This window comes from Erythrolamprus reginae, chromosome 2 (assembly GCF_031021105.1).
Source record: "Erythrolamprus reginae isolate rEryReg1 chromosome 2, rEryReg1.hap1, whole genome shotgun sequence".
Lineage (NCBI taxonomy): Eukaryota > Metazoa > Chordata > Lepidosauria > Squamata > Dipsadidae > Erythrolamprus > Erythrolamprus reginae.
Genome location: NC_091951.1, coordinates 265,294,860 through 265,319,200, shown reverse-complemented (window position 1 = coordinate 265,319,200; position 24,341 = coordinate 265,294,860). Strand labels below are relative to the sequence as shown.

The 24,341-nt window shown below is 38.2% G+C and overlaps 1 protein-coding gene across 1 annotated transcript; it reads left to right on the top strand.

The window, feature by feature from the left end:
* The first annotated feature begins 2,321 nt into the window (after positions 1–2,321).
* TYRP1 (tyrosinase related protein 1) lies at positions 2,322–24,046 on the top strand. The gene is made up of 7 exons (XM_070736262.1): positions 2,322–2,682; positions 10,315–10,637; positions 11,814–12,018; positions 14,933–15,100; positions 19,256–19,435; positions 22,297–22,443; positions 23,808–24,046. The coding sequence occupies exons 1-7, from the start codon at positions 2,322–2,324 to the stop codon at positions 24,005–24,007; spliced, it is 1,584 nt and encodes a 527-aa protein (XP_070592363.1). The 3' UTR covers positions 24,008–24,046.
* Positions 24,047–24,341: the final 295 nt, after the last annotated feature.

Here is a 24,341-nt window from a genome sequence, read left to right as displayed (position 1 = left end):
GCTGAAAATCATCTGGCTGCAACACACCTGCATGCTGGAGCTGAGCTAGGGCAATGGCTCACACGCTGGCAGATATGGCTCCATGTGCCACTTGTGGCATGTGTGCCTTAGGTTTGCCATCACCAGTCTAGGGGATTGCTTGTAGAACTGTTTCTAAGAGTCTTGATATAAAGATGGCGATGTTGGAATAGTGCTGGAGTGAACTAGGTTTTAGCCTGTCCTCATTTATAAAAGTTAATTTTGGGGTAGCCACATTCCTTCAGGGTTTTTACTGTATGACAAAAAAAGGTGTGTGCGGGTGTGGAATTCCAACTTCAGAGGGTTTTTTACAAAAAGGCAGGAGATAAAAGAGACACACCAATAATCCACAAAAGATGACCACAACAATAAATCAGAATCTACCAATTTCTCCACAATAATTTCAAGAATAGAATTTTCAATGTGGGAAGAAGAAAGTCTTGAATCTTCCATGTGGCAAATGAAAAATGTCTAGACGTCTATAGTGGGAAAGGGAAGACTCCCAAAAGATCTTGAGCAATACAAAATATTGCAGCCTGTTTTAATCTGGAACTCTTCAACTGCAACTTGTCTTTTTTAGAAGACACCAATTTTGGGAAAGCTGCTGGAATGGAAGGATGCAATAAACTCCAGGAATTGAAAAGCGTTTCCCTTCTGATAATCTTTTGGAAGCAACCAATGTTAATTTTTGTCTCAAAATCTTTTTTAAACCATAACTTTAAGTTGGTTGGTATTCCTGCTCATTCTTTTTTTCTATGGCTTATCTTTAAACCATCTTTTGTGTTTCACAGAAAGCAAAAAGTTTCATGTTTGATTCATGGTTTTTGTCTGCAAATTAGAAAATTACCTGATGGCCGAACCCAGATTTATAACAGTCTTATTGCTGAATTATGAAGGCACTATTTTACTCCCACTAACTCTGCCATTGCAGAAAATGATTATATGGGAGACTTTTGCATACACTTTGCAAAGACCCAGCTCTTTGGAGGGTGAGAGAAATGGAAGGAAAGAATAGAGGAAGACATTCAAAAATAAATGGATCGATTTTGTTGCAATGGCGATGAATGGACCATTTGACAACTTGAAAGAACCGGCTAAGATTGTCATGGGGGGAAAAATCTATATATGTGTTCACTCAGAGTTGAAAACAACTTTATGGCACATAATCAATCAATTAGCAGGAAAGGTGAATTCTATTTCTTTAGGCCTTTCAACAAGGGGTACACTTATTAGATGGTTTAAGGAGACCCTCATGTCATAGCAGAAACACACACACAGAGAGAGAAGGGTTTTGTTGCACTTGACATAAAAACTACTAAGCCTCTTCAGTGTGGGTTTCTGTGTTTTCCTTGCAATTACTTGCCTTTGACATTTTCTAAAACTTGTAAAATCACAAGATCAGCATGAAAAGCATCATGTGCTGCTCGACTACTTATTCAAAGAAGTCCATTGAGGTAGAAAAGGATTAGAAGAGAGAGAAAGAGAAAGGGTTGTGCCAAACCAAATAGTTGGCAAGACCAGGATTAGAAAGCAGATTATCCCAAACAAATTAGCATTGCTTGGTTTGGGAGTAGAGAAACAGGGGAATGAAAGGAAAATTCTACCGAGAAGGGCTGAAGACATCTGTAAATAAAAAAGGTAAAAGGCAGAAATCTCGGAAAATATACATTGAATAGAAATTAGAGTACTGTGGAAGTGCATAATGTATGCAAATTATACTTGGAATTCGGGAAATTAAGGTTAATCTAAGGGGTATGTTTATCAGAGTAGGAGTGTTAAAACTATTAGATATTGTAAACTATAATTGTGGTAATTAATATGTGGAAAGGTTTCTTGCTTGATATACTTGGAAATATAATTTGATGGTTGAACACAATACTATTGTGATCCTTTATCTTTGTGAAGAGGGAGAAGCAGAAGATAGGATGACAGAAATATAGGAATTGAAATAGATTCATTATAGGAATATAGGAATCGCTGAATGGATCTACAAGCTTCTGCTTTCTCTGGGAATGATGAAAACAATGTTTAAGCTTAAAGAATATAATAGTTTCTTTAGGTCTGCAACAAGTGTGTATGCATTTAGTCACCGTTGTTTTGAATGTTGATATTAATAACCATGGATTCAACTCTCCAAAAAATGGAAGCAAGGTATTCCTTTTCATTGGTGAAACAGGGGATTATTACACCCCTTTTCCTCTTTTATTTCAGAGCCCATTTTTCTACAAAGAAATTAAGAGAATTTCCCAAATACCGAGAGACACAAACTTGCAGCTTTGCTTTGGTGGGATCTGAAAGTTATTATGCATCTTGCAATACCATTACTCCTCCTGTTGGAAACAATCAATGCTCAGTTTCCACGACAATGCGCTACAGTGGATGTGCTGGTCCAAGGTGAATGTTGCCCAGACCTATCTCCTGGAGTGGTTCCTGGTTCAGATCGCTGTGGCTCATCTTCTGGAAGAGGCCAGTGCGTACAAGTGATAGCAGATTCCCGACCCCATGGACCTCAATACATGCACGATGGTCGAGATGACCGCGAGCAGTGGCCTCTTCGTTTCTTCAATCGAACTTGTCGGTGCAACCGCAATTTTTATGGTTACAACTGTGGCTCATGTCAACCTGGCTGGACTGGCCCCACCTGTGACCAGAAGATTAATATAGGTAAGCACAATAGCAAGAAAGAGAACCTAGTCCTCTTTATGTTCTACCTTTGAGCTCCCTGGTGTTTCTTTCTTGGCCCTTCCAGTAATAATGCTCATGTTTGAAGAATGACTTCACAAGATGCTTGCCTGATCATCTCAAATGACAAAAGTGTTGGCATCTATCCTTGCATCTTTTGCTCACCCAAGCCTAAGTCTTTAAATTTAAAAGAAGAGCAGACTTTAAAAAAAAGAAAAGAAATAAATCATAAGTAAATAATTGGGAAATGCATGTATATTCATGACTGGATTGGCACTCTAATGCCAATTTATTTCACACTAATATAATAGGCCTTCCAGCTTCATGCTTCTCCACTAAAAAATTGTCATAGAGGATGATGATCAGAACAAGAAGACTTGAGGGAGTAGGAATATAAAAGTCACGAAATATATATTTTGTTTGAAAGCTTTTTGGTAGTAAAGTCAGTAGAAGATATAAACAGCAGCCCTATAGCAATGTCTTTCTGTTCAGGCCATTAAGAATTATTAAGAATTATTCTAAATGAGTTTTTCTATGTTGTTTGATTCCAAAAAATGGGTGTTTGTTTGTTTGTCTCCCTAATGCTAAGCATTCAGCAGAATGAAAGAACATGAGCGCATAATAATATTTAGTAAAAAGAAGATACTTAATGCATGCATCTCAAAATATAGCAAAATAATTTGTTTTCAAAGGAATTTTTTTGTTGTTCTCATTGAACAATAAAAATGATCCCACTCAAACCCAGTATATGATTTCATCCAATAAATAAATACTTTGTGCTGAATAAAAAAAAACCCGAGGAAGAGCTAAAAATTCAGATTATTATTATTTTTTAAAGAACAGTTTTTAGATCCTTCAGAAGTTACATTGGATATGACGGAAAATGCAGCAAATTATCTGGATTTCTTTTGATCAACATTCAGGCTTGTATATAGGACAGAATCCACTTTCATTCATTGTGGTGGGTCATCTTTATCAGGGCTTGATCAAAAAAAGTGTACCCCTCCTGTTCCTTTTGGATCTCCAACGGCTTTCAAGACTGTTGACCATGGTATTTTTCTGTAGCATCTATGAGAGTTGTAGGTTGCACGGACTGTTTTATTGTGATTCCATTCCTTCCTAAAGTGGACAGTACTAGTTGATTGTGAGAAAGAAAAATCATGCAGGCAGTTATGATTTGTTGCTCTCTGTTGTGAAATGTATGCTTATAGCAGCAGAGCAGAAAAGATTTTGCCAGCTCCACAAAAAAAGCTCAGATCAAGAGTCATGAGTTGGATTGGGGAGGAAGGAAGGGGTTCGGGGTAACCACACCCTAAAATCTCTCAAAATGTATAAGTAGTCCTAAAATTACGACCCCAATCAAGTCCAAAATTTATGTTGCTCGGTGAAACATTTGTTAACTGAGTTTTGCCCAATTTTACAACTTTTCTTGCCCCAGCTGTTAAGTGAATCATCACACATGTTAAGGTTAGGCTTAGGACCAGATTACTTACGGGGCCATCTCCTGCCTCACGTATCCCAGCAGCCAGTCAGGTCCCACAGAGTTGGCCTTCTCCAGGTCCCATCAGCTAAGCAGTGCCGGCTGGTGGGGCCTAGGGGAAGAGCCTTCTCTGTGGCAGCTCCAGGCCTTAGGAATCAATTCCCTTCAGAGATTCACACCACTCCCACCCGCCCGGTCTTTTGTAAGATTTTAAAAACTCACCTTTGCCGGCAGACCTGGGGCCATTGAGTGCTGGTATCCTGCTCTGGCCAATGACATGAGCATATGATTGTGATAGGATGAATGTGGGTGCCTGTTTTTAATAACCCTGGGGTTTTAGAATCAGATTTTATGTTTGGGTTATTTTATATGTTGTATTTTGTATTTATTCTTGTATTTATTCACCCTGAGTCTGCGGACAAGGGCAGCATAGAAACCCAAACAGATAAGTAGGTAGGTAGGTAGGGAGGGAGAGAGAGAGAGAGAGAGAGAGAGAGAGAGAGAGAGAGATAAAGTGAATTTAGGGTCCCCATTGACTTTGCTTGTCAGAAGATCATAAAGATGGTCATAGGATCCCAGGAAACTGCAATCATCAAAAAATAGGAGCCGGTTGCCAAGCATCTGAGATTGGATCAGGTGACCAGGGGAATGCGGCAACAATCATAAGTATGAAAAATGTCCGTAAGTCACTTTTCCAGTGCTGTTGTAACTTTGAACAGTAACTAAATGAATTGTTGTAATCGAAGACTACCTATTTACGTTCAAGTTAATAAGAGTTGGACTCAGTTGGATCTCAGTGTCTCATCTCTTGGCTTGAACCGGACTTCAATGTGTTAGACACCCAACAAACAGAATCTTGCCAAACTGAAGCTATTAATTTTTAAGTTATTTAATGTGTCTCAAGAGATTCTAGGGTGTGGTTGCCATTAATAGTTTTCCTTCTCTCCTATCCAGCTTGGGGCTATGTAGTCTCTTGGGCTGGGTCTCCTTCTAGGAAAGCTTTGAACTGCCAAAATCTTCTTGGTCTGCTGCTGCATTCTTATCACTGTTCTTTAATATGTGCATGAAGATGTTTGGAGAAGTCATTCACCAGCTTGGGTTGAAGAACAATCAGTAAGCCAGCTATACATTTTTGCTCCCAACAAATGCAAGGGAATTGGATGCAGGCCAATAGAAATTGGATAAGTAAAACTTGAGATTGAATCTCTGCAAAACAAGATTATTGTTTGTCCCAAAGATACGTGAGCTTTTTCCTGCTCCAGTAATAATAAAATGGGGAGACACTGTTGCTAAAATAAATTTAAAAAAATCATAACTAGGAATCCTCCTAGACTCAAAGCTAATGCTAGACAGCAGTCAAAGTTGCTTCATCTCTTCCTAAATGAGCTTCCAACAACAAATATTAATACCTTTATCATGTTTAAAATTGTTGATCTGGATTGGGAAGTTGCAGCTGGTGCAGAGTTTGGGAATCTCATGGGACAAGAGACACCTGTCCATGTCATAAAATAGTGGTTTTTTGGGGGGTGCCACAGTAGTTTCCAATAAGCTTCTGAGTAAATTTGAGTTGACTTTGTTTATTGCATGGTATCTGGGTAAGCTATTGCCTTCTGTTATGTGCATTTGTTGTTCTAAAATGCTGTGTTTATGTCAGATTCTATGTCAGATCAGGAGAGGGAAATAAGGACATGATGTGTGTGTGTGTGTGTGTGTGCGCGTGCGTGTGTTTGTGTAGGTATATAGCTTTATGAGTTATCCCTGTGAAATTGTTTCTTATCGGAGTCTAACACGAAGTCTTTCCATAGTGAAATTCAGAAGTGTAGTCACAACTCATCACTTTATCAAAAATTATAATGGAATTACCCAGATGTTATTAAATAAGAGTTTAATACATTTAAATGTAGCCACTGGACATGGATACCGAGGTTAGGTTGAGATTTTATAGAGACAACAACTGTGATGGAAATATATTACTTTCACTTGTGGAGCTAGTGATATGCAAATATTCCAAAGAAATACATAAAGCAGCTGCATCTCACCAATTCAGAATAAAAAATGTTTTCAAATTGCAATGTGCATTTGTAGTGGTTTGTAGTGGTGAAAGTATATTGTTGGGTTTTTTTTAATAGCCTAGGTACCAGCTTCTTTGCTTGTTTGCTTGTTTAAGTGAAGCTAAATGACAATTTATTATTTATTTTGTTTATTATTTAGATTTGTATGCTGCCCCTCTCCGCGGACTCGGGGCGGCTCACAGCAAAATATAACAAATCGTAACAAATCCAAATAAATTTAAAATATTTTAAAAAGTTTAAAAAGAACCCCATTTATTAACAAGCACACACACAAACATACCATGCATAAATTGTACATGCCCGGGGGAGGTGTTTCAGTTCCCCCATGCCTGACGGCAAAGGTGGTTTTTAAGGAGTTTACGGAAGGCAGGGAGAGTAGGGGCAGTTCTAATCTCTGGGGGGAGCTGGTTCCAGAGAGTCCGGGCCACCACAGAGAAGGCTCTTCCCCTGGGGCCCGCCAACCGACATTGTTTAGTTGACGGGACCCGGAGAAGGCCCACTCTGTGGGACCTAATCGGTCACTGGGATTTGTGCAGCAGAAGGCGGTCTCGGAGACAATTACTATAACCTTCCCTTACTAAGAACTTCATTCAAAAAATGCAGTGTGGGAGAGTTGTCTAAAAATTGTAACTTCAAAACCTTAATTATGAAGATAATGAAGATGTGTTCTTCATCGTGTGTTCTTTGCAATGCAGCTCTAAATCTTTCGTGCATCCTCTACTTCCTGAAAAAGTCTGAATTCATCATGCACTCATTCCACCCAGAACTACCCTTTGGTAAAATTGGTGGCCAATAAATCTGATAAATAAATTCATGAAGGGGCATTTTTACTTACACCCATATTTATTCACATTCAAGGGACATATTACTGTAATGATAAGCCAATTCATTGTATGAAGTGAAATGTGGAATTTAAAACCCTCATGCAGCTGATGAGCTTCATCAAATACATGTTTTTGAAATTCACGAGGTGACATGTTAATCTATGTATCTGCTAAATGGCACGTACATCTCTTGTTTACTTCATAAAAGGTGTAACAAATCAAAAATTACTGCATAACATAAAATGATCTATGTGCACAAGATATTTACTCTCCTTACAATGGAGTGGGGGTGGTGAGGAGGTGATATATTAATTTAAAACTCTTTGTTATACCATAGAAAGTCCAAAAGATTCCATTAAAAGGCTAATCCAATACCCAGCTCCCAAAATAGTCACATTATTTATAGAGGTAAAAAGCTAAAGGTATCTCTGCAGTTTTTACTCTGCTAGTTGTTGCCGACTATAGGGGTGGAGGTGTTCATCTCCCTTTCAAGGCCTTTGAGCCAACACTTTCAAAGACATTTCTGTGGTCATGTGGCTAGCATAATATCACAGAACACTGTTCCCTTCCCACCAAAGTGGTAATTATTTATCTACTTGCATTTGCATGCTTTCAAACTATAGAACAGTGATGGCGAACCTATGGCACATATGCCACAAGTGGCACATGGAGCCATATCAGTGAGCATATGAGCTCAGGCCTGACATGCATGTGCATGCCAGCCAGCTTATTTTTGGGCAGGGGTGGGCTACTTCCAGGACTGGGGAAACGCAGTGGGCTAGCGAAAATGGAGCTCCACCTCAGAGCACCCAATTTGCACTGAAAGATGTTGAAAGAAAATGCAAGATGTCCTGCATAGGTCAATGCCAACAGTGTGCTAGTAAATATTTGGGTAGCCCTTCACTGTTTTTGGGCCACCTGGTCCCAGTGGGAATTAGGAAATAGGCTGTTCCAGCCTCCAGAGGGAGTGAGGAAGGCTTGGGTTGGGTTTTTTTTTTTGCTCTTCTCAACTTCCAGAGCTTTCTAGGAGCCTGGGGAGGGTGAAAATGGCTTTCCCCACACCCCTGGAGGCCCTCCAAAGGCAAAAAATGGCTTGTTTTGTTTTGGGTTTTTTGTCTCCTCAGGCTTCAGTCTTTCAAGGAGCCTGGGGAGGGCAAAAACAGCCTTCCCTACTCCCCCTGGAAGCAGAAAACGGCCTATTTGCAGGGGTCTCTGTTCTCTTCCAAGCTATTTCAGCCCGGGGAAGGAATTATGGCACAGGTGGGGGTGGGGTTGGAGGCATTTCCATCCCCAAATTACCAGCAGTGTCCCAGGTGCCCCGGGCTGAGGTGGGGAGAGGGAGATAGAGAGAGAGAGAGAGCTGACCAAGAAGCCAGAATTCCCGGCCGTGGAGGCAGGGAGCCTCAGACTTGCCACGAACAGCAACGGCAACCCCTCCCCAAATTCCTCCTACCCTTTTGACTCAGTCTAGCCTTGCCCACTGCCCCCCTCCCTTAAAGCTTCCTGGGCTGCAAAGGGAGAGAAAGGATGGAAAGACTCCCAAGGCAGGTGAGCACCCACCCACAAATCTCTCTCTCTCTCTCTCTCTCTCTCTTTCTCTCTCTGCATCAATGACAGAGCACAGTCAGTCTCTCCCTCCATTCACGGCACCGGGAAAAATGCTGGGCCGAAACGAACCCACCTTTATTCACCGGGCAAGCTGGTGCTTGGAAAGAGCAGACGGGTTTTCCCACCCAGCGCAAATGCTGGTCCATTTGTCTACCCTTCTCCAAGCACAGTGGATAGGCTATTGGAGGAGGAGGGGGCAAACTCCTCGGCCACGCCTCCCTTTCCTTTTCTTCCCCTTTGCTGTCCCTACTAGCGTAAGGTGACCAGACGTCCCGTTTTTTAAAAATTGGGACTTTTAAAAAATGCCCCGGGATGCAGGAAAGTTGCTCAAAAGTGGGACTGTCCCTCCAAAAATGGGATGCCTGGTCACCTTATCCTAGAAAGGCACTGAAGCCTGGGGAGAGGGAAAACATAACGGACTTTATGGTCCAACCCAAAGTTGGTAAATGAACCATTTTCTGCCTGTGGAGGTCCTCTGGGGTGGGGAAGGCAGTTTTTATCCTCCTCAGGCTCCTAGAAAGGCTCTGAAGCCTGGGCAGAGTGAAAAATGGGTGTGCCATCGCATGCCAGAGGCCTGGATAGAACAGACAGGAGGGGAGAGGTCACAAATGTATGTGCAGAGGGGCCACATGGAATTATGGGTGTGGGCATGCATGCGCACAACCCCCCATTCCAACCCTTTTGCCACGTGAACCAAAAAAGGTTCACCATTACTGCTATAGAAGCTCTAGAAGCCCTCTTTAAAATCTCCGGCTTAATTTATATACTAAATTGAATTAAATCATATGATTTTATATATATAAATTATATGATATAATTATAATAATATAATGTGCAGCCCACATTTTACTTTTATATTTTATTTCAAAATATTAAAGTACAGTGATACCTCATCTTACAAACTCCTCATCATACAAACTTTTCAAGATACAAACCCGGGGTTTAAGATTTTTTTGCCTCTTCTTACAAGCTATTTTCACCTTACAAACCCACCGCCACCCCTGGGATGCCCCGCCTCCGGACTTCCATTGCCAGCGAAGCACCCATTTTTGCACTGCTGGGATTCCCCTGAGGCTCCCCTCCATGGGAAACCCCACCTCCGGACTTCGGTGTTTTTGCAATGCTGCAATTTCACTGATGCTCCCTTCACTGGGAAACCCCACCTCCGGACTTCCGTTGCCAGCAAAGCGCTCGTTTTTGCACTGCTGGGAATCCCCTGCTGGGATTCCCCTGCAGCATTGCAAAAACACAGAAGTCTGGAGGTGGGGTTTCCCATGGAGGGGAGCCTCAGGGGAATCCCAGCAGCACAAAAACAGGCACTTCAGCTGGCAAAAGGGGTGAATTTTGGTCTTGCATGCATTAATCACTTTTCCATTGATTCCTATGGGAAACATTGTTTCATCTTACAAACTTTTCACCTTAAGAACCTTGTCTCGGAACGAATTAAGTTTGTAAGACAAGGTATCACTGTATTTTTATCCATTTTTTCTAGGTACAACATCTTGTTGAAATGTGATTTGATTTGAGAACTTTTTAAACCAGGATATTGATAACCATGTATTTTCAGTCTTCTATTGATATTTTCACTGTTCCTTTAATATGGCTTTAATTCTATTTCATTGCTCTCCAGTTAGACGAAATCTTCTGGATTTTAGTAGTGAAGAAAAAAGAGAGTTTCTAAGAGTCTTACAGCAAGCCAAAACTACAACCCACCCTGACATTATGATTGCAACACGGAGACGTGAGGAAATCTTCGGTCCCGATGGCAATACTCCACAATTTGAAAATGTTTCCATTTATAACTATTTTGTGTGGTCTCATTATTACTCGGTCAGAAAAACTTATCTTGGTCCTGGACAGCGAAGTTTTGATGGAGTAGATTTCTCCCATGAAGGACCAGCATTTGTCACCTGGCACAGATATCACCTGCTACAACTGGAGAGAGATATTCAGGTAAAATGTTTTTATTTATATCGCCTTATATCAGATCAAAGAACAGGCATGCCCTGCCTCTTTTTCCATTTGGAGTAATGATGTACCTTGTCTAAAAGTAAAAATACCTGTGGCCTAGGTAGCGCTGCTGTGGCCTAGAGGTTGTGAGTTTGATCTTAGGTAGAGGCAGATGTAGGATCTCCTGTTTGGGCAGTGGGTTGGACTAGATGACCTTCAAGGTCGCTTCAAACTCTGTTAATCTGTTAGCTACTGGGAAAGCAGTAGATCAGGGATGTCCAACCTTGGCAAATTTAAGACTTGTGGACTTCAACTCCTGGAATTCATGCCTGGCTAGGGAATTCTGGGAGTTGAACTCCATAAGTCTTAAAGTTACCAAGATGGTCATCTCTGCTGTAGATGATTTGATTTGATTTGATTTGATTTGATTTGAATGCCGCCCCTCTCCGTAGACTTAATGTTGGGTGGCCTAGGCAACCTGCTGTTTGACAATTATATATAAAATGATTCAAACCTCCCATAACCACATATATCAAAATGTCAGATTACTTTATATGCAAAACATCTGAATAGCACCAAGGACTTATCCAGGCTGCAGATAACTTGAGTATATAAGGCCACACCTTAAGGAGGGAAATCGGAACCTGGTTCGTTTGTTTGTTTTTTGTTTTTTTACACAAATGCCTCTTATTAGAATTAAAACTATCATATTCAAATCCATTTACTTCATTATATTGACCTACTAAGTCAGTGGTTTTCAACCTCTCTAATGCCGCGATCCCTTAATACAGTTCCTCATGTTGTGATGACCCCCAACTATAAGTCTAGCGCCAATTCTCCCAGCAGAGCTTTACGCTGATTGGCAGGAAGTTCAGAGGGACACACCCACTGTAAACACCTGATTGGTCAGATTGTAAAAATATGTTCCTAGGCACCAGAATAGAAGCTTTAGTTCCTAACATTATGGTCTGTTAGGTCACCAAATTTGTCTTTTCCCATGGTCTTAGGCGACCACTGTGAAACAATAGTTCAACCCCCAAAGGGGTCCCGACCCCCAGGTTGAGAACCACTGTGCTAAGAGAAGGAGCTGCCAAGAATAACTTGCATTTCCTTGTGAATTGTATGTGTCTGTCTGCAAAACAACATGGCTCATCATGAATCCCTTATTCTATCCACCAGGATATGCTACAGGATCCTTCTTTTGCCCTCCCTTATTGGAACTTTGCCACAGGTAGAAACAGCTGTGACATCTGTACAGATGATCTTATGGGATCCAGAAGCAGCTTTGATGACTCTCTTCTCAGCCCCAACTCAATCTTCTCGCAGTGGCGCATCTTGTGTGAGGCTATTGAAGACTACGACACATTGGGCACCATTTGCAACAGTAAGCCTAGATTTATAATGCTATTTAGTTTCATAAAATGTAATAAAGATATTTAAGAATTCTTTTTGGTTCATATATGGAACCTAGCAGGCTTAATTTCATCTTTACCTCAAGTTGCACATATACATACAAAATATTACATGTTTCATTCAGAGGACATGAAAACTTTTTATCATTAATCAAGTTCATTAATCAAGTTCAGTTCCAATTTTGGATGTTGAGGAAAATTCTGCATTCTTTCACATTTATATCTAGTCTAATGAAGGGAAGAACTAGCAGATTCCAATATCTGAAGGGTTCTCACAGAGAAGAGGGGCTCAACCTATTCTCCAAAACACCTGAGGAGAAGACAAGAAGTAACAGGTGAAAACATATCTGGCAGGATTCCAAGTAATAAATCCATATCAACCAAGACTCTGAGGCATGTAGATTCCTCAAAAAATACTTTCACTTGCAATTATCATAGTGGCACATATCTGGTGATAACCAAGTCTAAGGCTCCCGCACTTTAAAAGAGGAAGTTTTTCCTCAAACTCCAAACAATCAGTTACATTGTCCAACCAAGGCACTGTCTAGTCGTCTGGAAACCTCCTCCTCCTTCCAAAGTCCAGGTTTGAGAATGTCCTTGGTTCCCAAGAGAAAGTATTTTATTTTGGCTACACAAACCCCTCTATCTCTACTTTCCTCTCTCTATCACTCAGTTCCAGTGTGGCAACACTGAAGTTCCAATATGGTTCTGGTCAGGTCAGCTTCAGAGTTGACAGTATCAAGGAGATATTTATTTGTTTGTTTGTTTGTTTGTTTGCTTGCTTGCTTGCTTGCTTATTTATTTGTTTGTTTGTTTGTTTTGTCCAATACATAATACACATTGAAGAGAATAGATATGTAATAATATAAATAAAGAAAAGAATAGAAGAAAAGATATAAAAGTATAGGTGAACATATTTGAAAGGAAGAAAAGATAAATGAGATAAGGAGAGACAATTGGACAGGGGACGGAAGGTACACTGGTGCACTTATGCACGCCCCTTACTGACCTCTGAGGAACCTGGAGAGGTCAATCGTGGATAGTCTAAGGGGAAAATGTTGGGGGTTAGGGATTGACACTACTGAGTCAGGTAATGAGTTCCACGCTTCGACAACTCGGTTGCTGAATGGAGGCCCCATCTAGAACTAAGGAGAAAGATTTATGCCAGAATGGCTAGCTTTTTCCTGGTTTGAGATCCAGACTTTGGGGCCCCAATTGAAAGACATGGAAAGAGGTCAAAAGAAAAACTGGGTAGGTCCAGAAAAAAAGCCATAGGTTTTATTAACTTTAGAAATATCCTTGCTATGGTTCTTCCCTGTTGTTTTCCCCCTACTATTTCACTAACAGTTACAATTTTGCAACAGAGGCTGTATGTGCTATGTCCAAGAGGTTGAAGGATGATATAAATGTGACCTCTAGCACAACCTTGGAAACTTTAAGATGGATGGACTTTAATTCCCAAAATTCAATTGAAGTTCATCTTTAAAATTGCCAAGGCTGAGAAACACTGACCTGGTGTCACAGCACTACACCTGTAATCTAATTGATTGAATTAATGGCAGAGGCAAAATTTAAATTAGAATCTTTCTCATTCAATGTCTTAAAAGTAGGTCTTACTGCACTTTTATATATCACAGTTATTTCTTTTACCCTTTATGAAGCCTAAATGGTATTGCTTCCATCCTCCCTCTACTATAAAAGCGTCAAAGTAGCAGAGAAAGAGAAGAAATCTATTCAGACTAATGTTTTATGTTTTAGTGATCCCATGTTACCCTCTTCAAACTTACATAAAAAACAATATACCTTTTATATATCAACAGCTGCATATTTGGAATTCTCTAGTTTAATTCACAGCTCAAAATATCTACACCAAAAATGTACACATCAGAAAACAATGTATATGCAAATTAATACCATTTTTTTAATCCAGCCTGCTTTGAGGGAAACCAATGCATAAATAGAGTGAAATAAAGGTACAGTTGGAGGGGGAAAACATTACAATTGAGCGCAACCAAGTGGACAAATTATGAATAAATCTATATATTTTTTTGTATTTACCATGTGATAACTTCCCTTTAGAAAAATAAAAGGAATTCAGCAGTGTCAAGACAAAGGAGTGTTTATCCATATGTTTTGGGAATGCCCGATAGTGCAAGAATTTTGGCAAAAAGTGAAAGAGGATATCAATAGAATGCTAAATATACAATGGACAATTACTAAGAAAATGGCAGTACTAGTAAAAAGCAATGCGATGGGAGAATTTAGAGAAATAAAAAAAGCAGCAATAGAAAGCGCTCAGGCAGTAATAGTTTTGGGTTGGAAGGATGCGACAAAATGGACAATGCAAAATTGGTATAGGTACATGGTGGACCATATTCAGTTTGAAATTATGGATAAAAGGATAAATTCGGATAATGAAACTGAGTTGGGACAACTGATGGGACGGTGGGACAAGGTAAGACAATATATGACGAGCAGAATCCGAGACCAAGCTACAAGAAATAAATTGAAATCACTCTATAATATGTAAACAGATATATTGCTCTTGGGTCAAGTGGACTATACAAGAAACACCCCCGATTTGGTGGTGGGGAATGTGTGTGTCTGGGTGGTGGGCACAATTCACTATGCACTGTTTTATGTTGTGTGATATAAAATTTGTTAAAAATTTATTTTAAAAAATTTATTAATTAAAAAAAGCAGTGATAGGTAACATTAACTGTGAGTGGTTCTTAGCTTAAAAAACAAGGAACTGGGAATTTTCTCTCTCTCTCAAAAATGCCTTCCCTGCATTATTTTTTAGATTATGTGATTGACCTGATAATCCATTGAATCTTATTCTCCCTCCCTCATGCCCCTGTTTTTGTTTTGTTTTTCAAATGTCAGACACAGAAGGTGGTCCAATTAGACGCAATCCAGCTGGAAATGTCGCCCGTCCCATGGTGCAACGCCTTCCAGAGCCTGAGGATGTTGCTCTTTGTTTAGAAGTCGGATTATTTGACACGCCTCCATTCTACTCCAATTCAGCAGACAGCTTCCGTAACACAGTAGAAGGCAAGTCATTTCAAAGCAAACAACAAACCCTTGAAGCCAAAGGTGAAATCCACCACACTCCTAATAATGAAGTGGGTTAAAAAACAACAACAACCCAACTGTTCAAATCCATTTGTGGAAAAATAAATTGGTTAACTCCTGCAAGATTCATTATCTGGTTTTCCAAATCTGGAAACAAATAGGATGAGAGGAAACTCCTTTTATTGAATTCAGCAGGTTTTCAAAAAAACAGTGGCCCTGCCAGTGAAGGGTGAGATGGAAGCAAATGTTGGCTTTATCAACATCACCAAGTATTACTATTTGAGGCTAAGGCTCATGGTACTTTGCATCAGGAAATGATTTTTTTAAAATAAGAAGCACTTCAAAACATAGCATATTCTTGACTTTGTTAAAAGCAGTGACATACTCAAATGTCCATCTCTCATTATATTATATTACATTATATTATGTTATATTACATTATTATATTATATTATATTATATTATATTATATTATATTATATTATATTATATATTATATTATATATTATATTATATTATATTATATTATATTATATTATATTATATTATATTATATTATATTATATTATATTATATTATATTATATTATATTATATTATATTATATTATATTATATTATATTATATTATATTATATTATATTATATTATATTATATTATATTATATTATATTATATTATATTATATTATATTATATTATATTATATTATATTATATTATATTATATTATATACACAATCTGAAGTTAGTTGGGGGAATGATCAAAGGCAACATGAGAAAATATTGTTTTACTGAAAGAGTAGTAGATCCTTGGAACAAACTTCCAGCAGACGTGGTTGGTAAATCCACAGTAACTGAATTTAAACATGCCTGGGATAAACATATATCCATTGTAAGATAAAATACAGGAAATAGTATAAGGGCAGACTAGATGGACCACGAGGTCTTTTTCTGCCGTCAGTCTTCTATGTTTCTATGTTTCTATTGTATTATATTATATTATATTATATTATATTATATTATATTATATTATATTATATTATATTATATTATTATATTATATTATATTATATTATATTATATTATATTATATTATATTATATTATATTATATTATTATATTATATTATATTATATTATATTATATTATATTATATTATATTATATTATATTATATTATATTATATTATATTATATTATATTATATTATATTATATTATATTATTATTATATTTATTATATATTATATTATTATTATATTTATTATATTATATTCCTGGAGATCTCTGCATGTTAGGCAGCACATATTGCAAATGTCCATGATTTAACAAGTCTCAGGATAGCCCAATCCCAAGAGGCCCTGGGCCAAATGGAAACTCCCAACTTTCTGATGGACCCAGAAAGCCATTGGTAGATGTCTCTGAATAATGAAATGCTAAAATTAGGGAAGAGGAGGGGGTGTCTCTTGGACTTTAAAGGTGATAATCGGATATGGAGATGTTTGAGATGTTTGAGATGCAAGCTGCTAGAATGCCCATCCTTTAAGTTACATACCATTTCAGGAAGTAGACCCACAATAGTCCTCAGGGTTACTTTGAAGTGAGAGCAGGAACTGAAACTTCATGGAGATAAGCTACTACTGTTGCCATCCTCCAAACCCTGTTAAGGCTTGGAAACTCCTTAGAAATGCTGCTGCTGAGGTTCTGCTATTTTGCCACCAGGTTTTGGTAATATAATCTTAGTTTTAGAGTGGGCATCATTTTTAATGTGCAAAGCGGACTTTTTAATGCACAAAAAGCATTCTAAATGAAATCATTTAGAATGGTTCCAAATAAAGTCATTAAATTAAGCAGTTCTACCAATCAATTTTGATTTAGTTAAATATGTTGACTGAATACGTACAGTTAAATATGATATATGTCCATTTGGACAAATCATTTACACAGACCAGGTCTAGATTGTATAGATATCCTTATATAAAGATATAGAAGAAAATAATCACCAACAGCAAACAATTCAGAAACCCAATTCAACAGGTAGACCTCATTTAGTGACTACCTTTTTTAACAACACTGGCTTTTTGTCTTAGAGGAAAATTATATATTATATAACTAGCATGTCCACATGTGTTTTTACCTGTACCACATTTGGAGAAGTCCCATCCAATGCAATATTACAGTTCAGTACTTGACATGATCAAATGGCTCAATACATTTCACCTACATTTCAGCTACAAGATTGAACAGTGAAAATATATCCTCGGAGAGGGGCGGCATACAAATCTAATAAATTATTATTAAATTATTATTATTATTATATAATCCTGTATCCTATTTCACTTGATGAGAATACCATCTCAGGCTCAACCTTAAAAAAGGATAAGTATATCTGGGAAATAATTTGTTATATCACCTTTCCTTATGTTATTGCCCATTTGGAATAATATATTTTGGTACAACCAAGTTGGCTTCTGCAGTTGAGGTCTATCAACACCTGATAGAAAAGTATGAATTCCCAATTATTAGTTAAATATGCAAGTTCTGGCATTTTGCTTAATTGCTTTGCATTTAGTAGCATTGAATAACATGGATATTTTAGGCAAGAAAAATTAAAAGGAATTTTTTAAAAAACCAAGATATGGTATTATCTGAACATCAATAGCAAATGGAGTGGAGGTGGAAAAGAAATGGTTAAATTCAGTTTTAACTCCAAAGAATCCCTAAGATCACCCCCACCCACACAGTCAGGCAAGACACCAGAATATAAACTGACAGCAAACAGCACTTACTAGCAATGATGATGTTAGCTTGTTAGGGTACTGAAATGTCTGCAAGAAAACAAGCAAGGTCAGATAGCCACAAGGATTTCTCATATGTGTGCATGTATCAGGGGTGAAATACAGCCAGTTCTCACATGGTCTGGAGAACCGGTAACAAACATTTTGAGTAGTTCAGAGAACTGGTACCAGAAATTTTGAGTAGTTTGAGAACCAGCAAATATCACTTCTGGCTTGCCCCAGAGTGGGATGGGAATGGAGGTTTTGCAATATCCTTTCCCCAGGAGTAGGGAGAAAATGGGGATTTTGCAGTATCCTTCCCCTGCCAGGCCCACTAAGCCACACCCACAGAACTGGTAGCAAAAAAAATAATGATTTCACCATATGCGTATGTATATTTATGTATCTAGGTTCTCTCTCTCTTTCTCCCTTTCTCTCTTTCCCTACCTCCCTCCCACCCTTATTTATTTATTTATTTATTTACTTATTTATTTATTTAATTAGATTTGTATGCCGCCCCTCTCCGAAGACTCCTTCCACTCCTCTCCTCTCTCCACCCCTCTCTCTCTTTGATAGAAGGCTAAAAACCCCTTAACCCCGCAGCAGATACATATTTAAAGACAGTGTTCCAAGAATGAAAAGTACCACAAAACCTGGACAGAGCTGTTCCATAAGTGTGTATGTGTTGTTGTTGTTTTAAAAGCACAGCAATATTGCAAGCATGCATTTGCAAGGAATTAATATACAGGATGCTTAATACATTATACTAAATACTTAATTTTATTCACTCCATTACAGCCACCTAACTTCATCTTAACATTGGGCTAAATTACAATCAAGATTCACACAGGCCAAGAAAGCTAGAGTGCTAGTTGGGTTTTCAGAAGCCCAGTCACTTCTAAAAGACACACGGAGAACTGAAAAAAATACCTTGGAGAGCAGAGAACGCCCATGTTTATTAAATGAATAAAGAGATTTTAGCTATTATTATTGCAATGTTGATACAAAGTAATTGTTTTATTCAAAGCTAGAAAACACATCCTCCCTCCCTCCTTTTTCTTCACTATCCATGTGTTCTACCTCATTTTGTGCAACCAACATCAGAACCAGGTCTATTGTAATATATTGCTAAGTCACTTATTTCACACTTATCTGTTCTTGAGAAACAGAAAGTTATATCTGGGCTAGGGGGTGATCTGTTTTTGTCATATAATTGGCCCAGACTTTTAGCAATGCAATTTCCCTGGAGAAGATGAAGACAGTTTTCTGATTTATGCTAGGCAGGATTGTGCTTAGCTGGGACTGTCAAGCATTCCAGAATTGCTTCTCAATTGCTCCTCTTCTTTATTCTTATGCCCAGGCTACAGCAATCCTTCAGGGAAGTATGATCCGGCAGTGCGAAGCCTTCACAATCTGGCTCATCTGTTTTTGAATGGAACTGGAGGGCAAACTCATTTATCCCCAAACGATCCCATTTTCGTCCTCCTCCACACGTTTACAGATGCTGTTTTTGATGAATGGCTGAGAAGGCATAACCCTGGTGAGATATTTGGATTTATCTTATTCCTCTGTATAGAACCCGAGGTACAATCCATGCCCAACACGGGCTTGAGATAAATTATCCAGGCGACAATCTTTGTCTCTGTAAAGAGGACACTAAGATCCCACAGCAGCAATGTAACCAACCACAACCACATCCTTTATCTCCTCTTTCTAGAAGCAGAATAAAATCTACCCCCAAAAGGAATTACTGTATATACTGCTGATAAAGGATAAATCACACCAGAAGATCATAAGCTCTTCTGGTATTTCCTTGTGTCAGCAGATCCAAGAAAGAGAAATGCTAACAGTTTTGGGTTTTTTTACATCTCCTAACTTCCCAAAAGTGTATTTCTCTGTATTTCCATCTCCCAAGAAGAAAGCAAAACAATGCACACTCTGTTGTAGGGTATACATTTGAAGGTAGTCTTTATTAAAAATCTTAAAGCAACACTCTGTGTGTGTTTTTAATAGCAAGTCAAATGACATTTCTTAAGATTCATATGACTGTTCGTTGCTGCAGGAGAATTCCTTAAGTTCATGCCATGCTTTGCTGAGCAATAACAGCCGAAAGGAACTGGCACAGTAGAAATCAGATGGGGTTTGTGTAAGTCTTGTAGAATTAAAAAAAAATGAAACTTTTAGGGACTGTAACATGAGAGCAACAGCTTTCAATTGCATGGAAAGATGGGAAGGCATGGTGAGTCTCACAAGATTATGTCAGGAGGCAATTAATAATGGATAAAGTAGTTGGTTAAGTACTGGCCCAGTTTAATTCATTGTACCCATGATCAATGTCCAGGCATGAATGTCCAGCATGAATAAATTTTCAGCTTCCATGAGGCAAAAGTGACACTTGGTGAATATCACAAATATTCATGCATGGGGGAAATTATTATTATTATTATTATTATTATTATTATTTATTGGATTTGTATGCCACCCCTCTCCGCAGACTCGGGGCAGCTAACAATGATAAAAAACAACATGTAACAATCCAATTTAATAAAACAACTAAAAACCCTTATTATAAAAACTAAACATACACACAAACATACCATACATAACTTGTAATGCCTTATAACAAGGATAATGATCTAGAATTCAACTCCCATCAGTCTCAATCTGCATGGGCAAAGTGTTGTGGAATTGTTAATTCAAAGCATCTGGAGTGAATCCGACTGACAATCCTTATTGTTGAATGTGTTCTGGAATACTTTTCAATACAAAAGTTCTATGAAAGATTCACAGCCAGACTCCAAGGTACAAGTTCAGATTTTCAGATGCTTTACAACACTTGAATACTTTAGAAATACACATACATACACACACAGAAACACACACACACACTTGCAAATGTTTGATTCACTCAACCTATATTATTATAGAATATTAATTGGTTCTGTCCCTGAATCTATTCTAAGCTTTGTAATGTTTGGCATCTATAGAAGGATGGTTTCCCTATAAGGTGGCATTAAACATTGATTCAAGACTACAAGCTTCACTTTATTTGCATGTCGGTCATGCCTCTATTATATTCAGGGAGGGATAACATTTCTGGTATGGGGGCACATCATGTCCTTTTATGGCTGCCCATTTTAGGGTAGCTTTTAGGGCAGCTCGCTCACCTTTGGTCCTCACCTGTCACTCAACTCTCACCTGTAACTCCTAGTAGTTGTAGATGTGCAGTGGCCACACCCTGAGTAACAGCTCTGACAGGCTGGCCAAAGCAGATTGAGAATAGCCATTGGGTTATTGACCTTCGATGTGATAGGGACATGTCTATCCAGAGCATGTGAAGACTGAGTGGATGAAATCTAGATTAGTACAATGGTCACAAAAGCAGTCTCTGCAAGCAATGTGGTATGCTAAGAGCATGGCAAGATACAAAAGATCTTGCCATGCGCCCAGACCATTTCCAACTGTCTTGACTCTTGTTCTGCTATTTGAGCAAGATGGAATCTGGGAAGAGAGAGAATAGAATAGAATTTTATTGGCCAAGTGTGATGGGACACACAAGGAATTTGTCTTGGTGTATATGCTCTCTATATAAAAGAAAATATAGATTTGTCAAGAATCATGTGGTACGACATTTAATTATTGTCATAGGGGTCAAATAAGCAATGAAGAAGCAATATTAATAAAAATCTTAGGATATAAGCAACAAGTTACAGTCATACAGTCAACATGGGAGGAAATGGGTGATAGGAATGATGAGAAAAACTAGTAGAATAGAAGTGCAGATTTAGTAGAAAGTCTGACAGTGTTGAGGGAATTATTTGTTTAGTAGAGTGATGGCATTCGGGAAAAAACTGTTCTTGTGTCTAGTTGTCTTGGTATGCAGTGCTCTGTAGCGACGTTTTGAGGGTAGGAGTTGAAACAGTTTGTGTCCAGGGTGTGAGGGGTCAATAAATATTTTCCCCGCCCTCTTTTTGACTCGTGCAGTATACAGGTCCTCAATGGAAGGCAGGTCTCTCCCTCATTTTAAATCCAATTCAGGCGCAAGTCTTGACATCCCCTCCAAGATGTCCAGGTCATCTTCAAAAACAATGGACAAACATCATCATCATCATTAAAATAATCCATAGATTGTCAGTCCATTAACTAATCAAATAACACTGGAAGCCATGCAGTATTAGATGAACATTCCATTTGGTCTCACAGTCACCCAGCTGTTTATACTGGATTTAGCATGGTTGTCCACCTATCAAGTCTTTCCCAAGGATATAGATAGGTGGATGCTGTTGTTTAATCTATCATTTAGTGCTGTTTTATCAGCCATGAAAAATGTCAAACCAGTTTTTTCTGAAAAACCATTTAAGTGTTTAATTCCAAATTTTTAAACTTTATTTTTTTGTTTAGATAACTCAACATACCCATTAGAAAATGCCCCCATTGGACACAATAAACAGTATAATATGGTACCATTTTGGCCGCCTGTAACCAATGATGAGATGTTTGTTACAGCACCAGAAAACCTGGGATACAGTTATGAAGTTCAGTGGCCAGGTAACTTATGACTTTCTTCTTTTCATCATGTACCATAGGACTATTATTTTCTCTTAGATAAAAGAAACTTTACTATCGGTGTATATATTATGTGCAAAATAATTGTCATGTACTGATTTTTGCAGCTGCTTTGACTGGTTTGGACTATTAAATAATAATCAGGCTAAGTATCAAATACATGTGGTTTTTAAAATCTGAACATCTTGATTTATCTGTTTAACAACAACATTGTATTTGATAAATGGTAAATGTTCCTTTTTAGCATCATAATAAGCTAATAAAAACATAGCAAACAAGTCTATAAGAAATAAATTAAATATTACAAGGTCTTTATTTGATGAACAGCTTGGTTTATAGTAAGGGAAAATACATTTTTGAGTTGGCTACATGATATTTTCTAGTAATGTTACCAATAGCTTTCATTTCATTTCATGAGTTTATATTACAGAGTTAAAAGCTCAAGTTTTGAATTGAATTCAGACTCCAAAAGGATGTATTCCATCAATTCAATCTTTCAATTGGTTTAAAAAAATGATTGGGGGGACTGGGCAACATAGAAATGCTTATAAACAAACAATCCATAAAGCAGGGGTGAAATGCTCCTGGTTTGGGCATGCCTATTGGTTGTCAGAGAGCCAGTCATGAAGGCAATGTGAGGCTCCGCCCACCCACCCGGACACTGCCATTTGAGTTCTTTGACCATCTGTGCATGCGCAAAGTGTTGTTTGCATGCACAGGGGCTAAAAGAACCCAAATGGTGGCATCTGGATAGGTGGGCAAAGCCTCATGCTACCTTCATGGCCAGCTTTCTGATGACCGACAGGCACTCCCAAATTGAGAGCAATCCACCTCTGTCATATGTTCTATGATTTTAGATCTATGGCAATTTAAGAAGGCATTTTTTAAAATATAAAATAGCTATTTCTAGGGCAGTGTTTCCCAACCTTGGCATGTTGAAGAGATCTGGACTATGCCGCCCCGAGTCTTCGGAGAGGGGCGGCATACAAATCTAAATAAATAAATAAATGAATAAATGAATAAATGAATGAATGAATGAATGAATGAATGAATAAATAAATAAATAAATAAATAAACAAACAAACAAACAAACAAACAAACAAACAAACAAACAAACTCCCAGAATTCCCCAGACAGCGAATTCTGGCTGGGGAATTCTGGGAGTTGAAGTCCAGATCTCTTCAAATTGCCAAGGTTGGGAAACACTGCTCTAGGGGGATAAGGCTGCAATTAATAAGGTTCTGAAATTATTGGAATTTGGTTAACTTGTCTTAAAATAAATTCCCAAGTGGGTTAAGAGCTCACAAATCTGACACTCTTCTTTGTGTTTTTCCCATTTCTTTCAGCTCCAGTTCTCCATGTGACCGAAATCATAACAATTGCAATAGTTGCTGCTTTGATCCTGGTTGCAATTATATTCGCTGCAGCCTCTTGTATTGTGTATTCCAAGAGACAGGAGGAGCACCAGCCACTTCTCGCTGATCACCATCTGACCTATTCAGATGATTATGACAGCATTCCAACCCCAAGGCAGTCAAACGTGTGAAGATAAGTGACTTATCTGCATTTGATGGCATCTGCTGTGTCTGATCCACGCTTGCAGGAAAAAAATCTTCCTTCGTCTAATATTTATCTCCAATCCATATTCTTTCTTAGAAATCAACATTTCTACTGATTTCACCCATTTCACTCCAGTTTTATCTACAGAATTTTCACAATATAAAAGACTAACAATGAATATTTTACAGAAGTTAAAGTAATTACTAAGTATATATTAACTGCTTCTATATGGAAGATGGTGCAAAAATTAAGTCTATGCTAAAATTGTTCTGAGAGCCAGTTTGGTGTAGTGTTGAAAGCATCTGGCTAGAAACTAGAAG

Coding starts and splice junctions, on each gene's coding strand:
- TYRP1 (XM_070736262.1), top strand. CDS start 2,322: ATGCATCTTGCAATACCATTACTCCTCCTGTTGGAAACAATCAATGCT. Junction 2,683..10,314: donor TGACCAGAAGATTAATATAG/GTAAGCACAATA, acceptor ATTGCTCTCCAG/TTAGACGAAATCTTCTGGAT. Junction 22,444..23,807: donor TTATGAAGTTCAGTGGCCAG/GTAACTTATGAC, acceptor CATTTCTTTCAG/CTCCAGTTCTCCATGTGACC.